Raw genomic sequence first — 20,969 nt, 5'->3', positions numbered from 1 at the left:
GTCCGTCGAAGATATGTTCCGGAGTGAAACATAGAGAGGACACGACGGTTGCGATAAATACGAATTCATAGTGAGACTTCTTCAGGTAGTAAATTATAATGTTGGATGTGGTTTTTAATCTTGTAAAATGTACACGGAAAGCTTTTACATGTTTTTTTTAATTAAAATTACAATGTAGAGTAACCATTTCTAGTCCGGAACTTTGAGTCTTGTGTTTCACACGGGCTTGTTTTGAAAACGCACCGAAAAGCCCGGGTTGCGAGAGAAGCATGGATGAAAATGAGGGCATGAAACACAGCAAGTAAGCTTGATTTTATCGGTTTTTTACTTTACTAAACTTAATATATTTCTATTTAAGGGTTCAACACGTACTCAGGTTGATTTTCTTGTTCAGGCAACGTCTGTTTAATTAAAAAATAACGGGTTTTCTGCCTCACTGTCGTTATACCGTTAGCATAGGTCAACCAAGACACATCTTCGCTGCAAGCTGACTTGATGTTTCTATCAACTTTCTCCCTGTCTTCACATTTTCATGTCTGTTGCAGGTTCAATGTCTTAGCCAAATAACTCATGTGGAGGAGCTTGCTGTTGAAGGGCACCACCTGCCTCTTGCAGGTGGCAGCCCGGAGGTTTCCCCACAAAAGACACTTCTCATCCCTCTGTGTGAGACTTCTCACTCAGAGACTCCATCACAGGCCTCCTAAAGCTCTGTGTGGTTTGCAGCTTTTGGACAAAGACTACTTCCTTGCACACAGTGGGACCAGGGCATATAAAAAGGATGCCAAGTCTACTGTGGAGTTTCCTGCGAGCCCCATCACAGTCACAGATATCAAACAGTACCTGCGCTCCAAAGAGATTCCCTTCCACGATGGCTACAGCTGCCTCCACATCCCGAGCATCTTTGTCGACACGTCTGACAGGAAGGACAGCTTCTCCTTGTTCATCGACAAAACCACCGGACAGTTTCTGTGCAAAGACACGCTGGTGGAAGGGAGTTGGGAGGATCTGCAAGACTGCCTGGAGGTGATGCAGAAGGAGGAGCAAGATTTCCTCAGCCCTCATGTGCTGCTGGGATATCCAGAGAGTGTGGAGGAGCAGGAGGAGAGGGAGAGGGAGCTGAGGGAGGTGCAGAGGATCTGGTCCAGCTCTGTGCCCTTCAATGACCTACCTGAGGACGACGCTCAGCTGATCAAAACCATGTTCCAGGTATTGTTTAGTGGGAGTCAGTGAGAGATATGCTGATGTTTTTATAAAGGACCATGAATGATTGCATGTGTTGTTTTATTATCCTGGTATTCTTTTCTTAATTGAAATAATCAAAAGAGCAACACCAGTGCGAGACGCCATCATATCCACATCACAATAGGGTTAGGGGTTCACAATAAGCTTATAGTTATCCTTGACATCCGTGATATGTGAAGAAGATAAAGCCAGGAGCTGATGTCAAGTAGGAATTTTAAGGAAAAAAGGGAGAAAAATAAAATGTTTAAGTGTATTATCACCATAAAAAATAGAGAAAATATTCTAACTTGTCATGACTATTTTCCTCACAGGATGATAAAGTTAATCAATGTTTTGTTTCAGATCACAAAGGTCTCTAATGCAACCCTCAAGAAGTTTGGTGTGAGGGTCTTCAAGCCTACCAAGAGTCTTGTTTTCCCCTGGTTTGGTGGACCTGACTCCTCCCTAAAGGGCGTGAAGCTTCTCTCTGCCCAACAAAGCACAGACACTGAGAAGGTTACTTATAATGAAGCTACAGTACCAAAGAGTAATTCTTACAACAATTTGTTTGGCCTCCCTCTGGTGGGACGTATGGACTCGGAGGTGGTGCTTACTGGACATGAGCTGGACACTCTGGCTGTGAGCCAGGCCACGGGACTCCCCAGTGTTGCTCTTCCACGTGGAGTCAGCTGCCTCCCACCGATCCTGCTGCCTTATCTGGAGCAGTTCAAGCGTGTGACGTTGTGGCTGGGAGACGACATTCGCTCCTGGGAGGCGTCAAAGATTTTTTCAAGAAAGCTGGGTCTGAGGCGCTGCTCGCTGGTGCGACCCGGGGAGTACCGGCCCTGTCCAGTGCAGGCGCTGGCCCAGGGAAAGAACTTCAGCCAAATCATTAAATCCTCCATCCCAGCTGCCCACAAGTCCATAGTGTCCTTCAAGCAGCTAAGAGAGGACGTGTACGGGCAGCTAGTGAACACAGACCAGGTGGCAGGAGTGAAGTGGACAAGGTTTCTGGAGCTCAACAGGATCCTGAAGGGACACCGCAAAGGGGAGCTGACTGTGTTCACAGGTATAAAGAAACATGATATGTAAAGGGTAGAACGATTCACATAAAATACCTACATTTTATCTTAATGTGTTTTTCTTTGTTTTCCAGGTCCCACAGGCAGTGGAAAGACCACCTTTATCAGTGAGCTCGCCCTGGACCTTTGCATGCAGGGCGTCAACACGCTATGGGGCAGCTTTGAGATCAACAATGTGCGTCTGGCTAAGATCATGCTCACTCAGTTTGCCATGCAGCGGCTGGAGGAAAACCTGGAGCAGTACGACTTCTGGGCAGACAAGTTCGAAGAGCTGCCGCTCTACTTCATGACGTTCCACGGGCAGCAGAACATCAAGTAAGTCTTCTCTCAGTATTCTTGGGAATCCAGCTAGATGAGTGTTTTTTCACATGGAGACAGACCTCAGTTGAGATAAGGTTATTGCTAATTTTCAATGCATTTCAAGAATATAAAATTAGCATTTTTATATGAATCATTTTGGTCTGACCCTTCCCCAACTCTTTCCACAGGGCAGTGCTGGACACTATGCAACATGCAGTTTACATGTATGATATCAACCATGTCATCATCGACAACCTGCAGTTCATGATGGGGCAGGAAAACCTCTCAGTAGACAAGTGAGTAAGATGTATCACAAATATGAGAATAAACAATAAAGCTGATTGCTACTTGTATGCTATGTTAACATTGTAACCTGAGTGTAACTATATGTGTCTATTATTTGTCAAATTAAAATAAGTATCGGTTTCTCATGAGCAGTACTTTTAAAGTGCATTTTCCCACGTTCAATATGGAAATGAATGATGTCCGATGTGATCCAGGTTTGCAGTCCAGGACCACATCATCGGAGCGTTCAGGAAGTTTGCTACCAACAGCAGCTGCCACGTCACTCTGATCATTCACCCCAGGAAAGAGGAGGACGACCGAGAACTGCAAACGGCATCCATCTTTGGTTCAGCAAAGGTGAGATGGAGAGCCCTTTCTCATTTAATGTTTCTGAAATTAATTAAATGAATTGCCAGCGGTGTGACAATCAAGTAATTTGTTTGAGTAATATTGAAAAAGCTTCCTAAATGTGAATATTTTCCTGTTTCTTTCCTCCTTGATGACTGTAAAGTGAATATCTTTGGGTTAAGGACAAAACAAGACATTTGATGACTCCATCATGACCATTTTCGAGACAAAATAACTAATCAATAATTGAGAACATAATCAACAGATTAATCAACAATGAAAATAATAATACACCATGTACACCCTGAATAAACCTAAGCAGTTCAAGGAAATTACAAAGCCACATAGTCATTATTGTATTATATAGTATCTATATCTTTGTTTTACACCCATGAACCCTTTTACTGTCTGTTTTTAATGTGCTGTTTTTTCACTGACTTGACATAATCATGAAATGCATATATCCTGATACATCTCAACCTTTTACCCATTCCAGGCCAGCCAAGAAGCCGACAACGTCCTCATCCTGCAGGAGAAGAAGCTGGTGACGTCTCCCGGCCGCAGGTCCCTGCAGGTGACCAAGAACCGCTTCGACGGAGACGTTGGCATCTTCCCTCTGGATTTCATCAAGTCTTCGCTCACTTTCGCAACTCCCCTCAAAGGCAAGCTCAAACTGAGGAAGGTCAACGCGAAGCCGGAAAACGAGGAGGTCGAGGCGGCCGTGAAGAAGAAGGAGGAGGGTAAGAAGGAGAAGGCCGCCAAAACGACAAAGACTCCACGAGCTGTTAAGGATCCTGCAACTGGAAACGAAAGCAAGAAGAAGGAATTGAAATGAGTTTAATTTATAGGTATTATGGATCATTTTCTCTGTTGACTTCGGGTCAGTTTCACCACTTCCACAATTAATTGAAGGTTAGTAAGATCCGGAGATGTCATATTAAAGATAAAGTTAGACAGTTTTATGTCCCCAACTTAAGGTTCAACTAAGCTAATCATTAAAGGCTTACTTCGTATTTTTTTAACCAAGACCCTATTTACTACAGTTTTGTGTCTTGAGTATCTAGTGGAAAGAACACTTTTTGAAATTGGTCATATTGAGCAAGACCGCTGCAGCTGTAAATCACAAAACGGGCTGCAGGAAATTGCACATCGTCAAAGTACGTCTACTTAAAGTGCTTGTTTTTGCCACCGACGGGCTCAGATTGTTATTGTAAGTGTCTGACAACATTTTGGAAAGAATCACTTGATTTACCAGCCTCTATGATGCTTTGCCAAACCCACCAGACTCCATTTGCAAAAACTGTAATTTTATGTCTTAAAGCACACTTCATTCAATCTCGACAGAAAACCTAAAAAAAAAAAAAAATCACCAAAACCATAGTAGTTTGTCTTTTCACAATCACCAGCACTGGTTTGGTCAAAGTAAACTCTTGGCTTTGGTGGCTTTGGCAAGCGTCTGTTTCCGGTTAAACAGAAAGCATCTTATTTTTAAAACCAAGATCTATCTCTGCAGGGATCCTTTCCATAAAATTGTCAGCCACTTGAGCCTGTCAGTGGCAAAAACAAGCACTTAAAGTAAACAAAATTTGACGATGCCCAATTTCCTGCAGGGATTACACTGCAGCCTGTTTTTTTCATGGCTTTCACTCAACGCTGGAGCAATTTCAAAGATTGTTATCCTCATTAGTCATTTAGACTCAGCACAAATGGTGAAATAGCATCCAGGTTGAAAAAAAACAGTTACCCTTTAAGTATATTTGAGCAGTGGAATGTAATATATATTGTAAAATATATGAAATAACAGCTCTGATTGTAATTCACAATGAAAGATAAATTGAGGTTACTAAAGATTTGTTTCTTTATGGAACTAAGTACGGATGTTGAAATAATGATGGTAAAGTGTTGACACATGTTAAGTTTGTACACAGTTTGTAACTACTGTATGTCGAGACTGAATTCTCCGTTAAAACACTGCTCTTCTCTTTAAAAAAAACATACTGTGACACAAAGACGTACTGTTCAGTATTTCATGGTAAAATACAGGATGTCTCATGCATTTGCACATCACCACAGTGTGCTCTCTACTGACTTTTTGTACACTGATGAGTTATCAAATGAGCTACTTTTTAAAAAAATAAAATGCTTGTGATGCAGCTCTTTGTCTGTGTTTTCATCTGTGGTCAACAGGGGGCAGTGTGAGCTTTACAGATGACAGTTGACTTCACTACAGAGAGAAGCTGATGAGGATAATTGTTGAATAATTGTTCACTGCTCTTTTCACAGCTGCCAAAACGTGTGTGCTTTATTTAGCTTTGTTTTTAGGCTTCAGTTGTGAGTATTTTAATATCTCTGAAGCATTTTGCCCCAGATGTTGTGACACAATCATGCAAACTAGCAAGAAAATGTTGATTAACGCTGCTCCTCCTGTCTGATTGCTTTTCACATAAATCCTCCCTTTGCCCTTCTGCTGTGAGTGCTACCACCTTTAAACTATAATAAATAAGTGGTGTCAGCTTACACATTATGTTAATAAGGTGATGCTTTCAGACTGACCCGTCTCCAGTGTCACAGTACACACTCCATTATTTAGACAGAGCGACTTTAAATAAATGCAAATGTGTTTCAAAACATCTTCATATGAATATTTCATGGGTCAAGTCGGCTGTCCGGCCCTGCCTTGCTCTGGTGTGGGGTTACACGTAGAATCAGCAGCTTTCAGAGGTGAGAAAGTCTGCATTGTGCTGCGCTGTCGGGCAGCTGCTGCAGGATGAATTGATGGTTCAAGTGTCGTATATCATCTCGGTCACTGCGAAGCCAAATACATTTCAGATTTATGACACTGTTTAAAGTGAACAGTTCAGTGTGTGGGAATGTGAAAGTGCCTGCCTGTGTTTGATATCAGGGCCTTTGAGGAATTTTCAACCTTGGCATCCACACAAGGAGTCACACTCTTTAAATAATTAAGGATCTTTGCACTTTGGGAGTCTCATTAAGATGCTTTACTCACCAGAAACAAGCTGACAGCAAGAAGTATTACATTTAGCAAAGATAAGTGCCATACACACCTGTATTGTATTCTTCAGTTTAAAGGTCCAGTATGTTGGATTTAGAGGCCTCTTCATAATTATGTTTTCTTTAGTACATAATCACCTTAAAGGCAGAATCTTTGCGTTTTATTTTCCTTAGAATGAGCCTTTTATATCTACAGAGGGAGCGTCTTCTTCATGGATCTTATAAGTTCAGTTTTGGGTAGCGTGTCGGAGGCGGAGTCCTGTTCCTTCATATGAAAGTTTCTCAGTGGCACATTAAGCCAAAAAAAACTCAGCTTCCTGGGTGTTAAATTACCCAAATCTTCCGCACGGCTTCCGTTTATTGTGAGGCCCGTAGAGCGTGCACACGAGAGACTTCCGCCGGTTGAGCAGGGACCTTCCGGTTAAGCCCTCCGCTAATTTGAATGGCAAAAAAAGCAGTTTAATGGTTTAACGGCTCTTTGAGACTTTCCAAATGTTATTGGACTGACTGGAGCAAATTCTGGTGGTGAAACGAGTCATTTAACATTAAATTGGTGGGGTTACACCACAAAAAGCTTTTCACAACTTTGTTCACATGTGCGGTAGTAGCAGACTTTGATGTGTAAAACTGGTGGAAGTCCCCTTTAATACTGTTATTCGCCTCTGTTTAGAGTTCACAGACTCTGGGGCCTCTCTGTCTACCTCTGAGAGCTCTGCTGGCTCCGTCTCTGACAGAACCAGTCCGGAGAAAGCTCCTGGCACCAGACTCACTTTACACATGGTATGTGGACCCCTGAGCTCCTCGGATAACTGAAACTGTAAAATATTGTTGTAAGCTGTGGGAACAATTCCTGTGTATGTTTGATGAACGCAAATCAGTGAAGATAAGATGGCAGGAGGGAGACAGCTCCTGGACAGATGTGATGAGCTCCAGGTTTTTGTTTCGTCCTCCGTGCTCTCATTTCATCTTCTCCGAGTCGTCCTTCAGTGCTTAATGTTTTCCTGTGAATGTTCTACCGCTGTGAAAGTACACATTGCTTTCCATAATGACTCCAGGCTGTGTGCTGGATGGGTCCGGGTGTCCTCTTGACTGTGTGGGTGTGGGATATGGCTGCCGAGGCCTCTTGAATGGGGCTCTTTGTGTTTTGAGGTATTGCTGCGCCCAGATGATGGCGGCTCTGTCGTCTGCCAGCTCTTACAAAGAGGGGAAAAAACACAAAAATTGGAAGGAGTGTGACACAAATACATGCAAAAAATACTTACTGCATTACCAGCAAGCTTTCAAAGATAATAGCTCAAGTTTGTTTTCACAGAGAAAACAGGTGGTGAAAATATATCACAAGGCTAAATACTGACATTGCTGCGTATATCAGAGCACAGCGCTGTTCGCCTGATTGTTGTCTTTTGTTTCGAATGGCCTTTGCTGATCAGAGCTTCGCATGCCTATTCAAATAGCTGCCATCTGGAGAGGGGAGGAGATGAAACAACTCTGAGTTACGCAGCTCTTAATCATGATGGAAACAAATTGTGCAGAGACCAAACGAATTCCACTTAATTAAAACGATATGGGATATGAGAGGATGTGAATCGAATGAGGCTAAGAAAAGATGTTTCAGCTGCAGATAAGCCCTCCTCTTGACCTAAAATCCACTGAAAACATCATGATCAGATGTCATAATCAAGAGTATTAGTAATACATCTTCTCCATGAACTCAGTCCACAAACAAGAAAAACAATCCAGGCTTTATAATAGTCAGTGAAAAATGAACTCAAGGCCCCGGTTGCTCCCAGGGCTGCTGATGATGGGACGCATGGATACATGACATGCATGCATAGCTCTCCGCCCCATTAGCTGCCCTTCATTAAGCCAACTATTTGACCAAGTCTGGAGGTAATTTCAGGACCTTCAATCAGAGTTAATCAGCCGGGGGCTCTGGCACTGCGCTGACTTTAGTCGACGTCCAAGACGGGATCATATTAAGTATTTTCAGCTGATCTTGATTATGATTGTAAGTTTCCTCTTGGATATGATGACAAGACAGATTAGAGATGATCAGTTAAAGCAAGGACAGTTCAGCGTTTTACAGTATTTTGGGGGAAATCAGCAAAAATGAAGCTGCAGTGAAAAGCATCTTTATTCATGTTTAAACTTAAGAAAACTTTAACATTTTGGAAATGTGCATATGTGCTTTCTTGCTACAGCCAGCAATCATTTAGCTTAGCTTAGCTTGAAGACTGGAAACAAGGAGAACTACTAGCTTGGCTCGCTTCAAAGGTAACAAAATTTAACATCAGCACCTCTAAATTTCACCAATTAAATAAAATAAAAATTTGAATCATGTGTGTGTTCAACTCTTAAATACAAGTCCAATATGTATTCTCTTTTAGCTCTGTTTTTGGTCTCCACCAGCTCCTGAGGAGAACATCTGGCACTTTACCTGCTAAATGCTCTACTATGCTCACCAGCTAGTTGCTCACTTTGTTTGTCTGCTGTTTGGTGCTGAACAGGGAGCGTACAGTGGGTTTTAAAAAGCTGTTTTCCCTGAAATCAGCCATCTGCCTGTGACTGAAAATGGCACTACAAGAGCGAACTGAAAACAAAACAGGAGAGTTAACACCCCAAAAAAGCAACAACAAAAAAACAAAGAGTAGAAAGATGCTCTAAAGATCCAGATGCAGAGTCAGGTAAATCAGGCTCTGGCCTCACAGGTTTGGTATTTTCTTGGGATTTGCTGGCAATAAGAAAAATGTGGAATAACAGTAGCTTTTAAGGTTCACCTAATGAGCTGAAACATGAGCCTTCCCCTGGTCCAGGAGCACAGGGGGGAGGATGTGCACATGGTTATTAATATACACAGAGGCAGGCATACTGTTGGCTAATGTGGGTCAAACGTGCAGAGTGCACGTGACTAAGTGAGGCAGAGTAACCCCCCCTCCCTCTCCTGATGTCCGAGGGATGGAGGGGCATCTTGAATCAGCTTTGAGTCCGAAAAACGGCCGCTAGTCTCTCTGCAAGCGACGTCTGTCCTCAGCACGCTCCGGCTGCAAATACACAGAGAAACAACCATTCCTGTTGTTATGGTGGCTGGTAGAAATGCTGGGACCCAGTTTGCCACTTTGACTTGTTTCAAAAGAAGAAACTGTAATGTGGCAGACACAGTGTAGTGATGAACTTGCTCTACATACACACTGTACCCCTGCGTGCTCTCAATGTTCTCCCAGCATGTTCTGTCACACTTTCTATTTTAATGTCAGTCTGGGTCAAATCATGTGCCAAATTTGGGGGGTTTAGCAAACAGAATCTGGCAACCGAGTGCCAGAATGTTTAGATGGGTCTCATATAAATGTATAAATGCATATAAATCTGCATAAATTACAGGTAAGAAAGACACCTGACACTTAACGGCTCACCAGTTCACCCCACTGAACAGGTTAATCCAAGAAGTCAAACAAAGCCGAGAGTTTGCTCAGTTGTAACAGAACAGTAGATGTTCAAACCTTCTGTTTTTCTGAGCTTTTTTAAGGCTTAAGACTGAGACTTACTTGCTTGCTCCAGAGCTTTCAATCATACCAATGGTTATCTGTGAGGCTATAAGCTATTAGTGTGTTAATGAGATTATCAGAATGGTTCATTGTTTGTTGAAGAAGAGGATATTGGATATGGATATGTGTCATTTAATTATTCTTGTCTCACTCCCATCTCCTGAAGTTAGATGAGAAGATAAAAACACAATCACATTTATACACTAAATATAAAGCTACAGCTGGCAGTCATTAGCTTAGTTTAGCTTAGCATTAAGACAGAAAGCAGGGGGGACAGCTAGGCTAGCTCTAGGAAGCCAAGAACCGGGTGTTGTTTTTACACTTTGGTTTCTGTGCAACTGAAAAGTACAAGTATGGAGCATAAACTGATGCCACACACCTCAGTATTTATAAGATAATTCTCAATGCCTGTGCCAACTCAATGACATATCTTAACAGGTGATGATATGTCAGTGATGAGTTATATTCCTGAGTGATGTTGCGCATCCAAAAAACTTGATTGAAATCTATTTTGTCGTTTGTTTCTGCCCCTGAACAAACTGTGTCAACTCAGTGCATGTGTGCCACAAGGTAAATTTAGTGGCTCTGAACTGTTAAGACCTCTGTGAGTCACAGAAAAGTGCAGCAGAGTGTTGCTGAATGGACCCCTCTGAGAGTACCTGCAGTGCTTTACCTCTCTGTGGGTGGCAGTCAGAGTGGTTCACCTACAAACATCTAAAAGGTCAACCAGCATGAGGCGCTTTTGGGTGCACTCATTGAACGGTAGTCTGATCGCACCAGTTCCAGCTGCCATCACTTCCCCCAGTTAACGTAACCCTCCTGATCCTCCTCAGTCGCCATAGTTATACTGAGAACAACGTGTGCTCGTGTCTCGAATGCTGAACTGTCATGTAGCATTAGCAACGGGCCTTTAGCTGACCATCCACCCTCAGTGACAGAGCTGTACTGTAAACACCTGCCGTCTCAGTGAGCTCGACTGGCCATGTTCTGCCTTCTGAACATGACAGGGAAAGCTTTTGAGAGCCACCAGCGTGCCCGGGGTTTATGTAACGCCGAGATCTGGCCAAAGAGAGCGCTGAGGGGCTTAATCTATCCTGGCACCACGGGTGTGGAGGCTTGTTCAAGAGCCCTGAGGGGACTGGAGAGGGTGCACCGTCTTACTCTGCAGCTCTGGCCTTTCTGGATGCTGGAAAAACCATAAAGGTTAAATGAGGGGGGCAGGTGGGGTGGCAATAAGAGCATAATTGCAGTGGTGAAATGGTGGGTTTGTGGTCAGTGAGTGAGAGGGAATAGTCAATGGGGCTTTGAGGAGCAGCCATCTCTGTTTTTAATGAGTTGAGGGCCTCATTCCTCTTCACCAAGTGGTCAGAATTAGCGTCCCTACACCGGGGATAAGTGAGGCTCCTGGCAGGCCTCCAGCACCTCACACCAGCACCAGCCTTTCTATTAATTCACTCTGAGAGCGAGAAACACAGAGAAAAGAAGATGGAGACAGCTTTGCCCAGCCAACCAGGCATACTCCACAGCCAGGCCAAAGAAAATGCCCATTCAATCTCAAATTAGCCGTCTGCATGGCCACCTCCAAAGGAGGCCCCTCTCCGCCTAATCTTCTCAGACTGTGCACACACTGACCGTCTGCTCCATGAAAGCCCGAGTGCAGAAAACTAGAGCCAGTGCAGCAGTTAATTGACGCATTATCAGCATAAGCATGGTCAGTTAAGCTGATTATCTAACAGTGCAGTATCCGCCATCGAGATACTGAATGTTATCATTTCAAGACCATTTTCTGTGAGTTTTGGCAAACAAACAAATGTGGATGCAAAAGTGTTTTGGCGATCTATTGAATCCGCAAGAAATAAGTGCATATTTTAATTAAGCTCAGGAAAATGTTTGACAATAGGAATCAAACTGAGTGCACTATTTAATAAATGACAAAGCAATTCCCCTTGGCACAGTGATACCCAGATTAGATGGCTGAGGGAGTCTTTGGCACCTCGCAGCTCAGGCCAACAACGACAAAAGAAGCTGAATTCCTGCAGAATATAAACATGCAGAGCCAACATGGAGCCATGCCAAAAATGTTAATATTCATATCAAGTGACATGTTCGGACTATAAATTTGAGGCTACTCTAACTGAACCTGCAGAGATCTATCACGCGTTGCTCATGCGCCGATTATTAAAGACAATAAGGGACTCATGTGTCGACCGTTACTGATTTCTTTGTTATTACAAGACATATGGAAATATGATTCATAATCTGCTTTTCTTTGATTAAGCGAAGCATTAAAACCATATGCTCCATTCATCTAATGGACAAAGTCTGTAATGTGAGTAACATTATAACAATACTGACTCTGCAGCTTCCACAGAAATACAGTTTATAGCTGCTAATAATTTTATGTTTCATGACATATTCAAAGGATTGGTTCGTTAGCTTTGCTGAGTCATTAAAATGACACATCCGACAACACTCACATGATAATTTCCGATCCATCTGTTCTCAAAGTATGCAATGAAAGAACGATGTATCTCAAGAGATACTCTTTTCAAACTTAGTAGAGAAAACATGACAAATCGCCCTCTAGGGTCTGGTTAGGTTTAGGTTCCAAACTACTTTTCCAAAAAGCTGGAAAATGTCAGAACATCTAATAAAGAATATCTGGTTTTGTTGACGCTAACACAGCCAGAAAATGTCCAACATCTCGTCCAAAATATCTGGTTTTGTTGCCACTAACATGGCTTCAAATTGTCCTGACGTCTTGTTAAAACTATATCGTAGTTTCGCACTTACATGTGTTGCAACACCGTCTCGAGCGGTGGTGTCTCGCTTGGCAGTTCTACTAGTAATTTTAACTCAAACCACAATGTTTCCCTCAACCAGTCAAAACCTTTTTCTGTCTAAACCTAACGAAACCTTATCCGTAGCATTGTCACACTTTAATAGTATTTCCTTTTCAGCAGAAACGCTTTCGGAAGACACTGACACAGGTCTCATCCTGTCGATAATGATGTCAGACAAGAAAACGCCTCTATGTGTCATTGTAGAAGGATGTACAAACTACATAACTTGTCATTTAATTTGGAGGTGAACTTTAAAATCATTACCCAAACTGTCTGTTGTAAACATCCATCACAGTTTACAGGCCAGCTGGCTAAACTGTTGGCTTGTTTACAACCTCTGTTTGGAATTTGTTCTATCTTTGTTGCTGTGTTCTCTGATCTCAGTAATTAACTGTGCGAGTACAGTGTACAACTGATAGGAATGACAGCTGAGACGCTATAAATACGAGACCTGTGTTGTAATACACCAGAATTATCCTTTAAAGTAGTCATACGTATTCACAGCACACGTTGTTGTTAGGTGTGTTGCTCGACCACATGTCTGCTTTTGATTTAATAATACTTCTTCCTCAGCTTGTGTTAATAATCTGCTGGTGTTCGTATTGTAACAAATTGTACTACTGACTCACTCACCGTGCTCGGAGGCAGGTCAGAGAGCATGAAGCACATGATATATGGTTTTGTTTGTTCCTCCTCTGGGCTCCCAGCACTGTGAGAGCAGCGGATCAAGGTAAAAACAGGCAGTGTGTTTGGGTTCAGGTATCAGCAGGTCATTCCCCTTGTTCCCCTCACCTGCCATTCATGCATTTTGTTTTGGTTACACTTCTTGCTTGGTGTTGCTTTCAGCTGGATTCTCTTGGGCTTACCGTTGGGGATTTTGGGTGCGAGTGTTTACTTGTTTCTTTGCATTTTTTTTTTTTATCTGGTTGACATTAATATTTAGGTGGATTCAGTTGTATTGTTTTTGTAATGGCAAACACATAAAGTAGAAGGAAGGGAAGGAAACATGTGAGGTCCATGCATTAAGGGAAAAGTTTGTTAAAAAATCTACTCGCCTCCATGCCGATGGAAAGTCAGGGTGAAGTTTTGTAATCTACCAAACATTTCTGGAGCTTCACAGCAAAACGGTGTTGTAGCACTCTCCTAAAGGATGGAGGTAGATGTGGACTTTAAAAATGTTCACAGCCCCGAGATCCCAAATGGTTTGAAAAGATGTTATTTACATCCATTTTTCAGCTGTAGCTGCTAAGCTAAAAGCATTAGCATGCACGCTGTCTGAAGTGGATGCATGAGCTCGATTGTGCATCCAGGGTGTAATAAGATCTTTTCAACTCAGTTTGGGATCTTCTGGATGTTTTTTTACGTTTTAAAACAAGTCCCCAGTTACTTCGGTTGTTTAATACTACTACTTAATACTACGATGCTGCTTTGCCCCAGAAATGTTTTGTGGACTATGAAACTTTCCCCCAGCATAAGGGTGAGTAGACAATGACTGAGTTTTCATTTTGGGGCGAACTGTTCCTTTAGAACATACAAGCCAATGGAGGAAATGACTGGACATAGTGTAAATCAAATGCAAAGTGCACTAATGGGAGTATCAAGTAAGTACATGAATCCCATAATGGAGCACCGAGGGAAACCTTAGAAATGTATTTTCCTGGCGTCCTCTGCACTTGTCTAATGCATCATAATGGAAAGTGCTGCAGTTTCATATTCAGGAAATGGACTCTCCAATAGAGGAGATCTAGGGGCCATTTCTGAGTGAAATGAGTTGCAGCGTCATTGACCAATTACTTTTCACCAATTATCTCCATCCGGCATGTTTATGAGTAAAATGAGCTCCACGGTGGACGCAGAGGGGAGGTCATTATCAGCCGACACAACATAATTGCAGATGGGCCGGCTGCTTTGGGCCATGATAGGCATCTTGGGCACGCATGCACGGCCCGGCCCAGCCAGCCAGCCAGGAGCGGAGAGCAGTGGGAACACAATGTCCCCACGCTCGAGTGAGGGAAGGCAGACTCAAGGGTTTGATTTTTGGGAGTCATTATCAACAGACACCCTGCATTCAACCCACACACAATTATCAATTACTGTAACAACTCTTCTCAAATTCTCTAGTGGCCAGATAACTGCAGGACAATTTTCCACCCTTCTCCATCAGGCCTGATTGCTGGAGCCCCACCAGCTTCACAAAGACGCCCAGTTCAGTAAATCCAATCTGACGTATTTCTTTTTTTTTTTGTGTACGTTGCAGTGTTAAAGTTGCTTTCTATAATATACTTTATGAGTTTTCTTTGTTTATGTTACTTTTTCTTTCATTTTACTACATTTCTTTTGCTTTTTTTGGCCTGTTTTTAGCCATGCTAGCAGCACGGCTCAAGGGATATCAGCGTTTTTTAGAATAACTAACAACTACTGAATTTTATCGGCTGCACACAGTCATGGTCCCCAGAGGATAAAGTGTAATTACTTCAGTGACCCACCATGAGGTTGTGATTTGTGTTTTTTGAGCTGTGATGGATTGCCTTAAAAGAAAAGTTCACCCCAAAATGAAAATTCAGTCATTATCTACTCATCCCCATGCTGCTGAGGCTGAAGTTTCGTAATCCACAAAAGATTTCTGGAGCTTCACAGTAAAACAGTGCTGCAGCATTCTCATAAACAACTGAAGTAGATGAGGACTTGTTTTAAAATGTAAAAAAACAACTGAATCAAAGTCTCTGGAAGTCCCAAGAACCCACATTGATGTAAAAAGACATTATTTAAACTTTTAAAGCCTAATTCCTCCCATACTGGAATATGCTGTATAGTGGCTTTTTTGCATGTCAAATTAAAAATGTGACAGGTTAATTGTTAATTATACAATAGCAAGTATGTACTTCAAGTATGTGGCCTTATGGTATTAAGACTGGAGGGTCAGTCAGAGTTCAACTCTTTTAATTGTTTAATTGATTTTAATTGTTACTATACTTCTCATCTCCATTCTTGCCTGGTGACATTTACCAGCTCAGATAAAAACACCCTCTGTGGGACTATGTATAGCCTTGTTTTACTCCTCTGGAGCAGAAAGGCTTGCCAGAGAGGGTTGAGGTTAGTCAGGTATGACCTTGTTCTACATATTGAGAATACAGAGCAGAGAACTGGTTGTGCTGGAACAGGCTGGGAATCTAGGGTACCTTATCTTCATTACAATCCATTGTACTTTTGGCCTCAGTGCGATTACGCCTTTACAACCCAACCACACCGGCTCAGTTTATGCACTCATTATTGGAGACGGATCAAAAATGTTAATGTGTCTAATATGCCCTATTTATGACATAACTTTGTGGTGTGCTGAATACGTATGAGCTGGTATCACTGCCTCTACCGTATTCATATAATATATTGTATTAAATTAATAGTTTTCTAAGTGTTTTCATAGTGTTTTTATGTTTATATGTATCTATTGTTTAATTATAGACTCCAGAGGACCAGAGATGACCTTTGGCTTCAGGGCAGGTTGTGCATAAGTGTGCTACTGCTGTTTGTAGGCTAATGGTGTGTGTGTGTGTGTGTGTGTGTGTGAGAGAGAGAGAGAGAGAGAGAGAGAGAGAGCAGTCCAGGTGTGTCAAGTGTCTAATAACACAGAAATACCGGAAGCCACGAAGTTAGCCTTCAAAATAAAAGCATGTACTTTTCCATGGAGGTTTTTTTGTGTGCGTATAGGCCACTACAAAACAACTTCAATTTCCTGACACCTTCAGTTGTATGTTTTGTCATCACGTCTTCTTTGTGTAGATAACATACACCTCTGTAATCTACACTTACACACTTTCAGTTTTTGTGTTAACTGTTTTTGAGAGGTGTTGATTTAACTCGGTTTGTACTACATTTCACTTGTTTATCTAACATATTTCTGCCCTGTTTATGTCAACAAGAGTGGAATGAATATCAGAAACACCTCTTGGTATAATGACCATTTCAGCTGTCCAGGATTTATTGGGTTATATTTACCACTGACCTCTATTACATTAAGTGCAACGACTGGAATTTAACTGTTTAATTTAATCTTAAAAAAAAAAGCTCATCACAACTTCCAAGAGCCCAAAGTAATGTCTTCACATTGCTTCCTGTGTCCAGGAAACAGTCCAAAAGCCAAAGACTCTTTATTAACTATCATAAATGACAAAGAAAAGAAGCAAATCTATGCATTTAATAAGCTGGAACCAGCAAATGTTTGACATTTTCCTCCTCCTCTTCTTCTTCTTCTTCTTCTTATTATTATTATTATTATCACTATTATCATTTAAAAGATTATTATCTGTTAGATTAGATTTTGGAAATAAAAAGCTCCAGTTAATCACCTCTGGATCATAATAATATTCATACTTGGGTAAATAAAAAACTAGGCTATCTTATTTTGAAAGCCCTAACCGGAACTAGCCGTCACTGCTCCTGCTAGCTTAGCGCTGCTCTCTGAACACCAGCAGCAGCTCCTGTCCGACTCTCCGCACAACAACAAACGCGCTTTCCTCGGCAGGAAGAGAAGCGAGAGAGAGAGACAGCAAAGATATTAAACGTGTATTTTTGTCAGCGGACATCTTAGTAAAGTTACGAGTTTGTGGATAAGACGGTTTATAAAGGACAAAGAGCAACGGTCCAGATTTTGTTAGCAGACTTTGTAGACGAGCTGCCCCAGACTGTCCACCACAGACGTACATGGTAAGTTTGTGTGTTTACTGGATATTTACTGTGTCTAATTTTAAATAAAAATGTGTAGAGTGAAGTCCAAGTTGTAGTTGTACACCTTCATGTGTGTCCTGGTACTTATGTAAGTTTATGGACACGTTAAAACGTGAACTTTGCCTCTCTCTGCACAGGTGTGTGAAGGTTAGATTTATGGCTGGCTGCTGTTCCCTTTAGCTGAAAAAAATGACATTACATGTGAATAATAGAGGGAATTCAGTGTGTTTTTTTTGGTCAAATCTCTTAAACAAAGTGTTAAATGTCGCCTGGAGCCCCCCCTGAAGTCTCTGTGGTGCCTTTTTGTTTATCAACGTGTGGATCAGGCAGGCTGACTGGCTTTAGACATAACAAAGTGCCTCCTACAGAAACTGTATCCAGACTCATTTCCTGCTCAGCTACTCCATAAATCAACAATTTTCTTATCATGCACCCAAACAAATCTTACTTTATCTCTATACAAACAGAGGCTCTAACGCTGCTTTCCGTTTTGTCCCAATTTTTCACATCTATGGGACGTTATTTCTTTTTCTAAAGTTGTTTTTACCAGCAAACTTTTTGTCCCTCTGCAGCCACATTTGAAGGCACAAATGCTGCATATTTATCGTTCTCTTCTAGGACAGTTTGTTCCACGTTGGAAATCTCAAAGAAAGTCCTTAAAACTTGTAGCATCATCTGGGACTTGAAATCTAGGTCTGCTCCATAGACAATGAATGGGGTGCTGATTATACAGGTGCTAAAAATGCTTGAATCCCAAAATACTTCCTAACTTCGTCTTTTGTCCGCAAGAGCTCTCAACAGTCTCGTGTGCACCATTTATTGTCAAAGGGAACGGTGGCAAATTTGACATCCCAGTGACAACACTGAACAATCCATGCTTCATTTTCTAGCTTGAGAAAGCGGTCCACGTTTATCGGCTGACCAGACCTGCCCCGGGGCGCAGCAATAACATATGTGAATTCTTAAAATGAATGGCATTCCCCCTCTGACGCTGTCTACACCCACTTTTGGCCAGACACAGAGCCACTTTTCATGGTGTCACAATGTCGCCAGTTGCACCGTGGGACCAGACCTCCACAGTTTTGTGTTTTACAAGGAGAAAGAAGAATATGATTCAGTGTTTTGCACACAAAAGTTAGCTTGTTTGGATTTACAGTGCGTACATGCACTGCAGCTCTGTGGTGCGTTATTGCCCAAAAATTCCCTCATGTGCTCATTTAAATGGAACAAAGCAACCTCGTCTATTTTTGTACGCAGCTGCCTCATCTGTAGACAAAGGCCAAATAGTTTGAACAAGATGATAACACAACAAACAAGCTGAACAGCTCCCAGCTCCAACCCCCAACTCTGCAGTATATTATATTCAAACTTCATCAGCCTAAACACACACGGAGGTCAAGTGCTTACCTCAGCTAGCTTGCAAAAGGGCGGGCTGTGAGCCTTGGCAGTGGGGGAGGCCACAGTTTATTTGCATTGATAATTTCTCAAGTGATTTTTTTTTTAAGCGCATGGCAAGCGTCCCTCAGAGGAACTACTTTGTCAGCAGATCAGGGTGTTAGCATCCGTGTAAAGCTCTCCCGAGTGTCTTTAACTTGTACATGACGGGAATCTGATAGTGTTTCATCTAAACTGAATCTGTGTTGAATCTTTTGGATCCCTTGTTAAATCCAATCACACAGTTTGAGTACGAGAGTATTTCTTAGTTAAAAATAATATTTGTTTTAATTGCACTCAACAAGAAATTTCAAGAAATGTGCCAATATGAATCCTGAGTTCTGAATTTTCTATAGTTTTGGGGAATATTAGCAACTTTTTACACCTTTTATTCACTTTGAAAAATGCATCAAACTTGCTTATCTGAATCAGAAAGTTGCCAGTGAGAAGTCAGGTTAGGTCATCTGACCACAGATGGGTAAGAACGAGTCTGATCAAGGCATTTTATGCCAACTTTTGATTCTTGAAACTGAAAAAAATGTAAGTAATAGTAATAAACCTGGTATTTAAAAATGGGGCTAAAAGATTGACTGTAAAAAAGTTAGTTGCAGCCCTTATTATCATCAAAAGACTATCTGAGGATATCTGAGCATGACCAGTTTGTGTACATAGGGGTTTCCGTCCTTTGCCGTCTTCTATTTGTTGTCACAAACCTTGTTGGTTTCTAGTTTGACTTTGTTGAATGAGGGAGACGGAGATGGAGGTGTGAGTATTTATTATTCTAAGAGGCCGTGTTTCATAATGGATAATGTGTTTTCTGTAAGTAATACCTCCCTGTCGTGCTGCTCTGCATATTGTCCTTGGGCCGTTTAATCTGAAGGTCAAGTCCCTCCATTCTTTGTATTAGTCTTCACGAACCGTCTCCTGGAAGAACCAATAAGAAGAGAAACTTTAGAAGACAGGAGACAACAAAGGGAACATAGTGGGAGGTGTTTTTGCTGTCAGGCAACATGAAGACTGTTGTGTTTTTTAGTTTTCTTGAGGGCCCAACATGTCAAATGAAATGCTTATTTAGTATTTTGTGGGTTTCTTTGTTTATGTGGCGTCCCATTGTGTTGACTTTACTCTCCTGTCACTGGCTGTTCACCATAATTATTGATGTAGCGCAGTTTCCCACAGCACAGTATTTAAGAAACAGTCTGACATAATGATTCTGGGACTCTTGTGTGGCTTCTCAAACACAATGAGCTGTGACGAAATTGAAGGCTACAGGCTCATTTCTGTTTATTCTCTACACGACTGAAGATCAAATACATTATGAGTGAAGGACTTTCTTCTTTAGCTCCTGAAATGATGTCTTACATGTTTTCAAATTAAATTCTGCCAAAGGAAGACTTGCTGTGTGTTGATTTGTATCTGTTTTGGGGGATTTCATGGTGGAGTTGCTGCGGATCTGCTGTAGTGTTTAAAACTTAGGCAGTATGCTGAATCCACAACACATGCTGTATGTTGACAAAACACGGTGAGCACAGTTGGCCTTCACCGTCACTCCTCGTTATATTCCTTCTGAGCATGGTCCAAAGAGATTTTTATCTAGTTTCCAGTGTTTCTTTGAACCTCTGTGGGACACCATATTCTGTAGGTTTTAGCGTGACAGGCTGATTCAAATCTGATTAAGTTGTCACAGAAATCAGTTTTTGTAAACGCTCTTTGACCCTGCGTGTCTGCTCGGTACACATCTGTAAATACCATGGAGGCAATGTCAACTCAGTATCCTTTAAATCTCTTCTTAAAACTCACTTTTATCATATGGCTTTTTCTTAACTGATGGTATTTATTGTTATTTAATTTTTTTTATTTATCTTGCTTATCTTAAGTCTTTGGTCTTGTTGGCTTTTACATGAGGATTTTATTGTAAAGCACGTTGTAACATTGATTTTTTTGAAAATATATATTTGCGAGGTTGAATTGGTGACTAAAACCCATCTTTTAAGGTATAATTAACCTGTCAACTTTAATCATAATGGCATACAAAATATCTTGTTTGTATTTGTATAATCAGTTTATATAGGCCCTTTGTTCCAACCACACTTAATTAATTAATCACCTGTTAAGCTGTGTGGCTAGTTCACCAAACAATACGAACACAGAAGCCAATAGGCACGCCTCAAAAGCAC

At 41.6% G+C, this 20,969-nt stretch overlaps 2 protein-coding genes across 2 annotated transcripts in view; both read left to right on the top strand.

Annotated features, from left to right (window-relative positions):
- Window positions 1–228: 228 nt before the first annotated feature.
- twnk (twinkle mtDNA helicase) lies at window positions 229–5,389 on the top strand. The gene is made up of 7 exons (XM_073488987.1): window positions 229–301; window positions 546–1,206; window positions 1,585–2,290; window positions 2,378–2,618; window positions 2,792–2,899; window positions 3,104–3,245; window positions 3,733–5,389. Exons 2-7 carry the CDS (start codon window positions 571–573, stop codon window positions 4,069–4,071), a joined length of 2,172 nt encoding a protein of 723 aa, XP_073345088.1. The 5' UTR covers window positions 229–301; window positions 546–570; the 3' UTR covers window positions 4,072–5,389.
- An 11,749-nt stretch (window positions 5,390–17,138) lies between these two features.
- The window catches only part of LOC141015952 (leucine zipper putative tumor suppressor 2 homolog), a 38,734-nt gene continuing 34,903 nt past the window's right edge, over window positions 17,139–20,969 (top strand). The window contains exon 1 of the mRNA XM_073490178.1: window positions 17,139–17,337. The gene's annotated coding sequence lies outside the window, so the exon portion shown is untranslated. The remainder of the gene's footprint in view (window positions 17,338–20,969) is intronic.

This window comes from Pagrus major, chromosome 20 (assembly GCF_040436345.1).
Source record: "Pagrus major chromosome 20, Pma_NU_1.0".
Lineage (NCBI taxonomy): Eukaryota > Metazoa > Chordata > Actinopteri > Spariformes > Sparidae > Pagrus > Pagrus major.
This window is presented reverse-complemented; position numbering and strand designations above follow the sequence as displayed.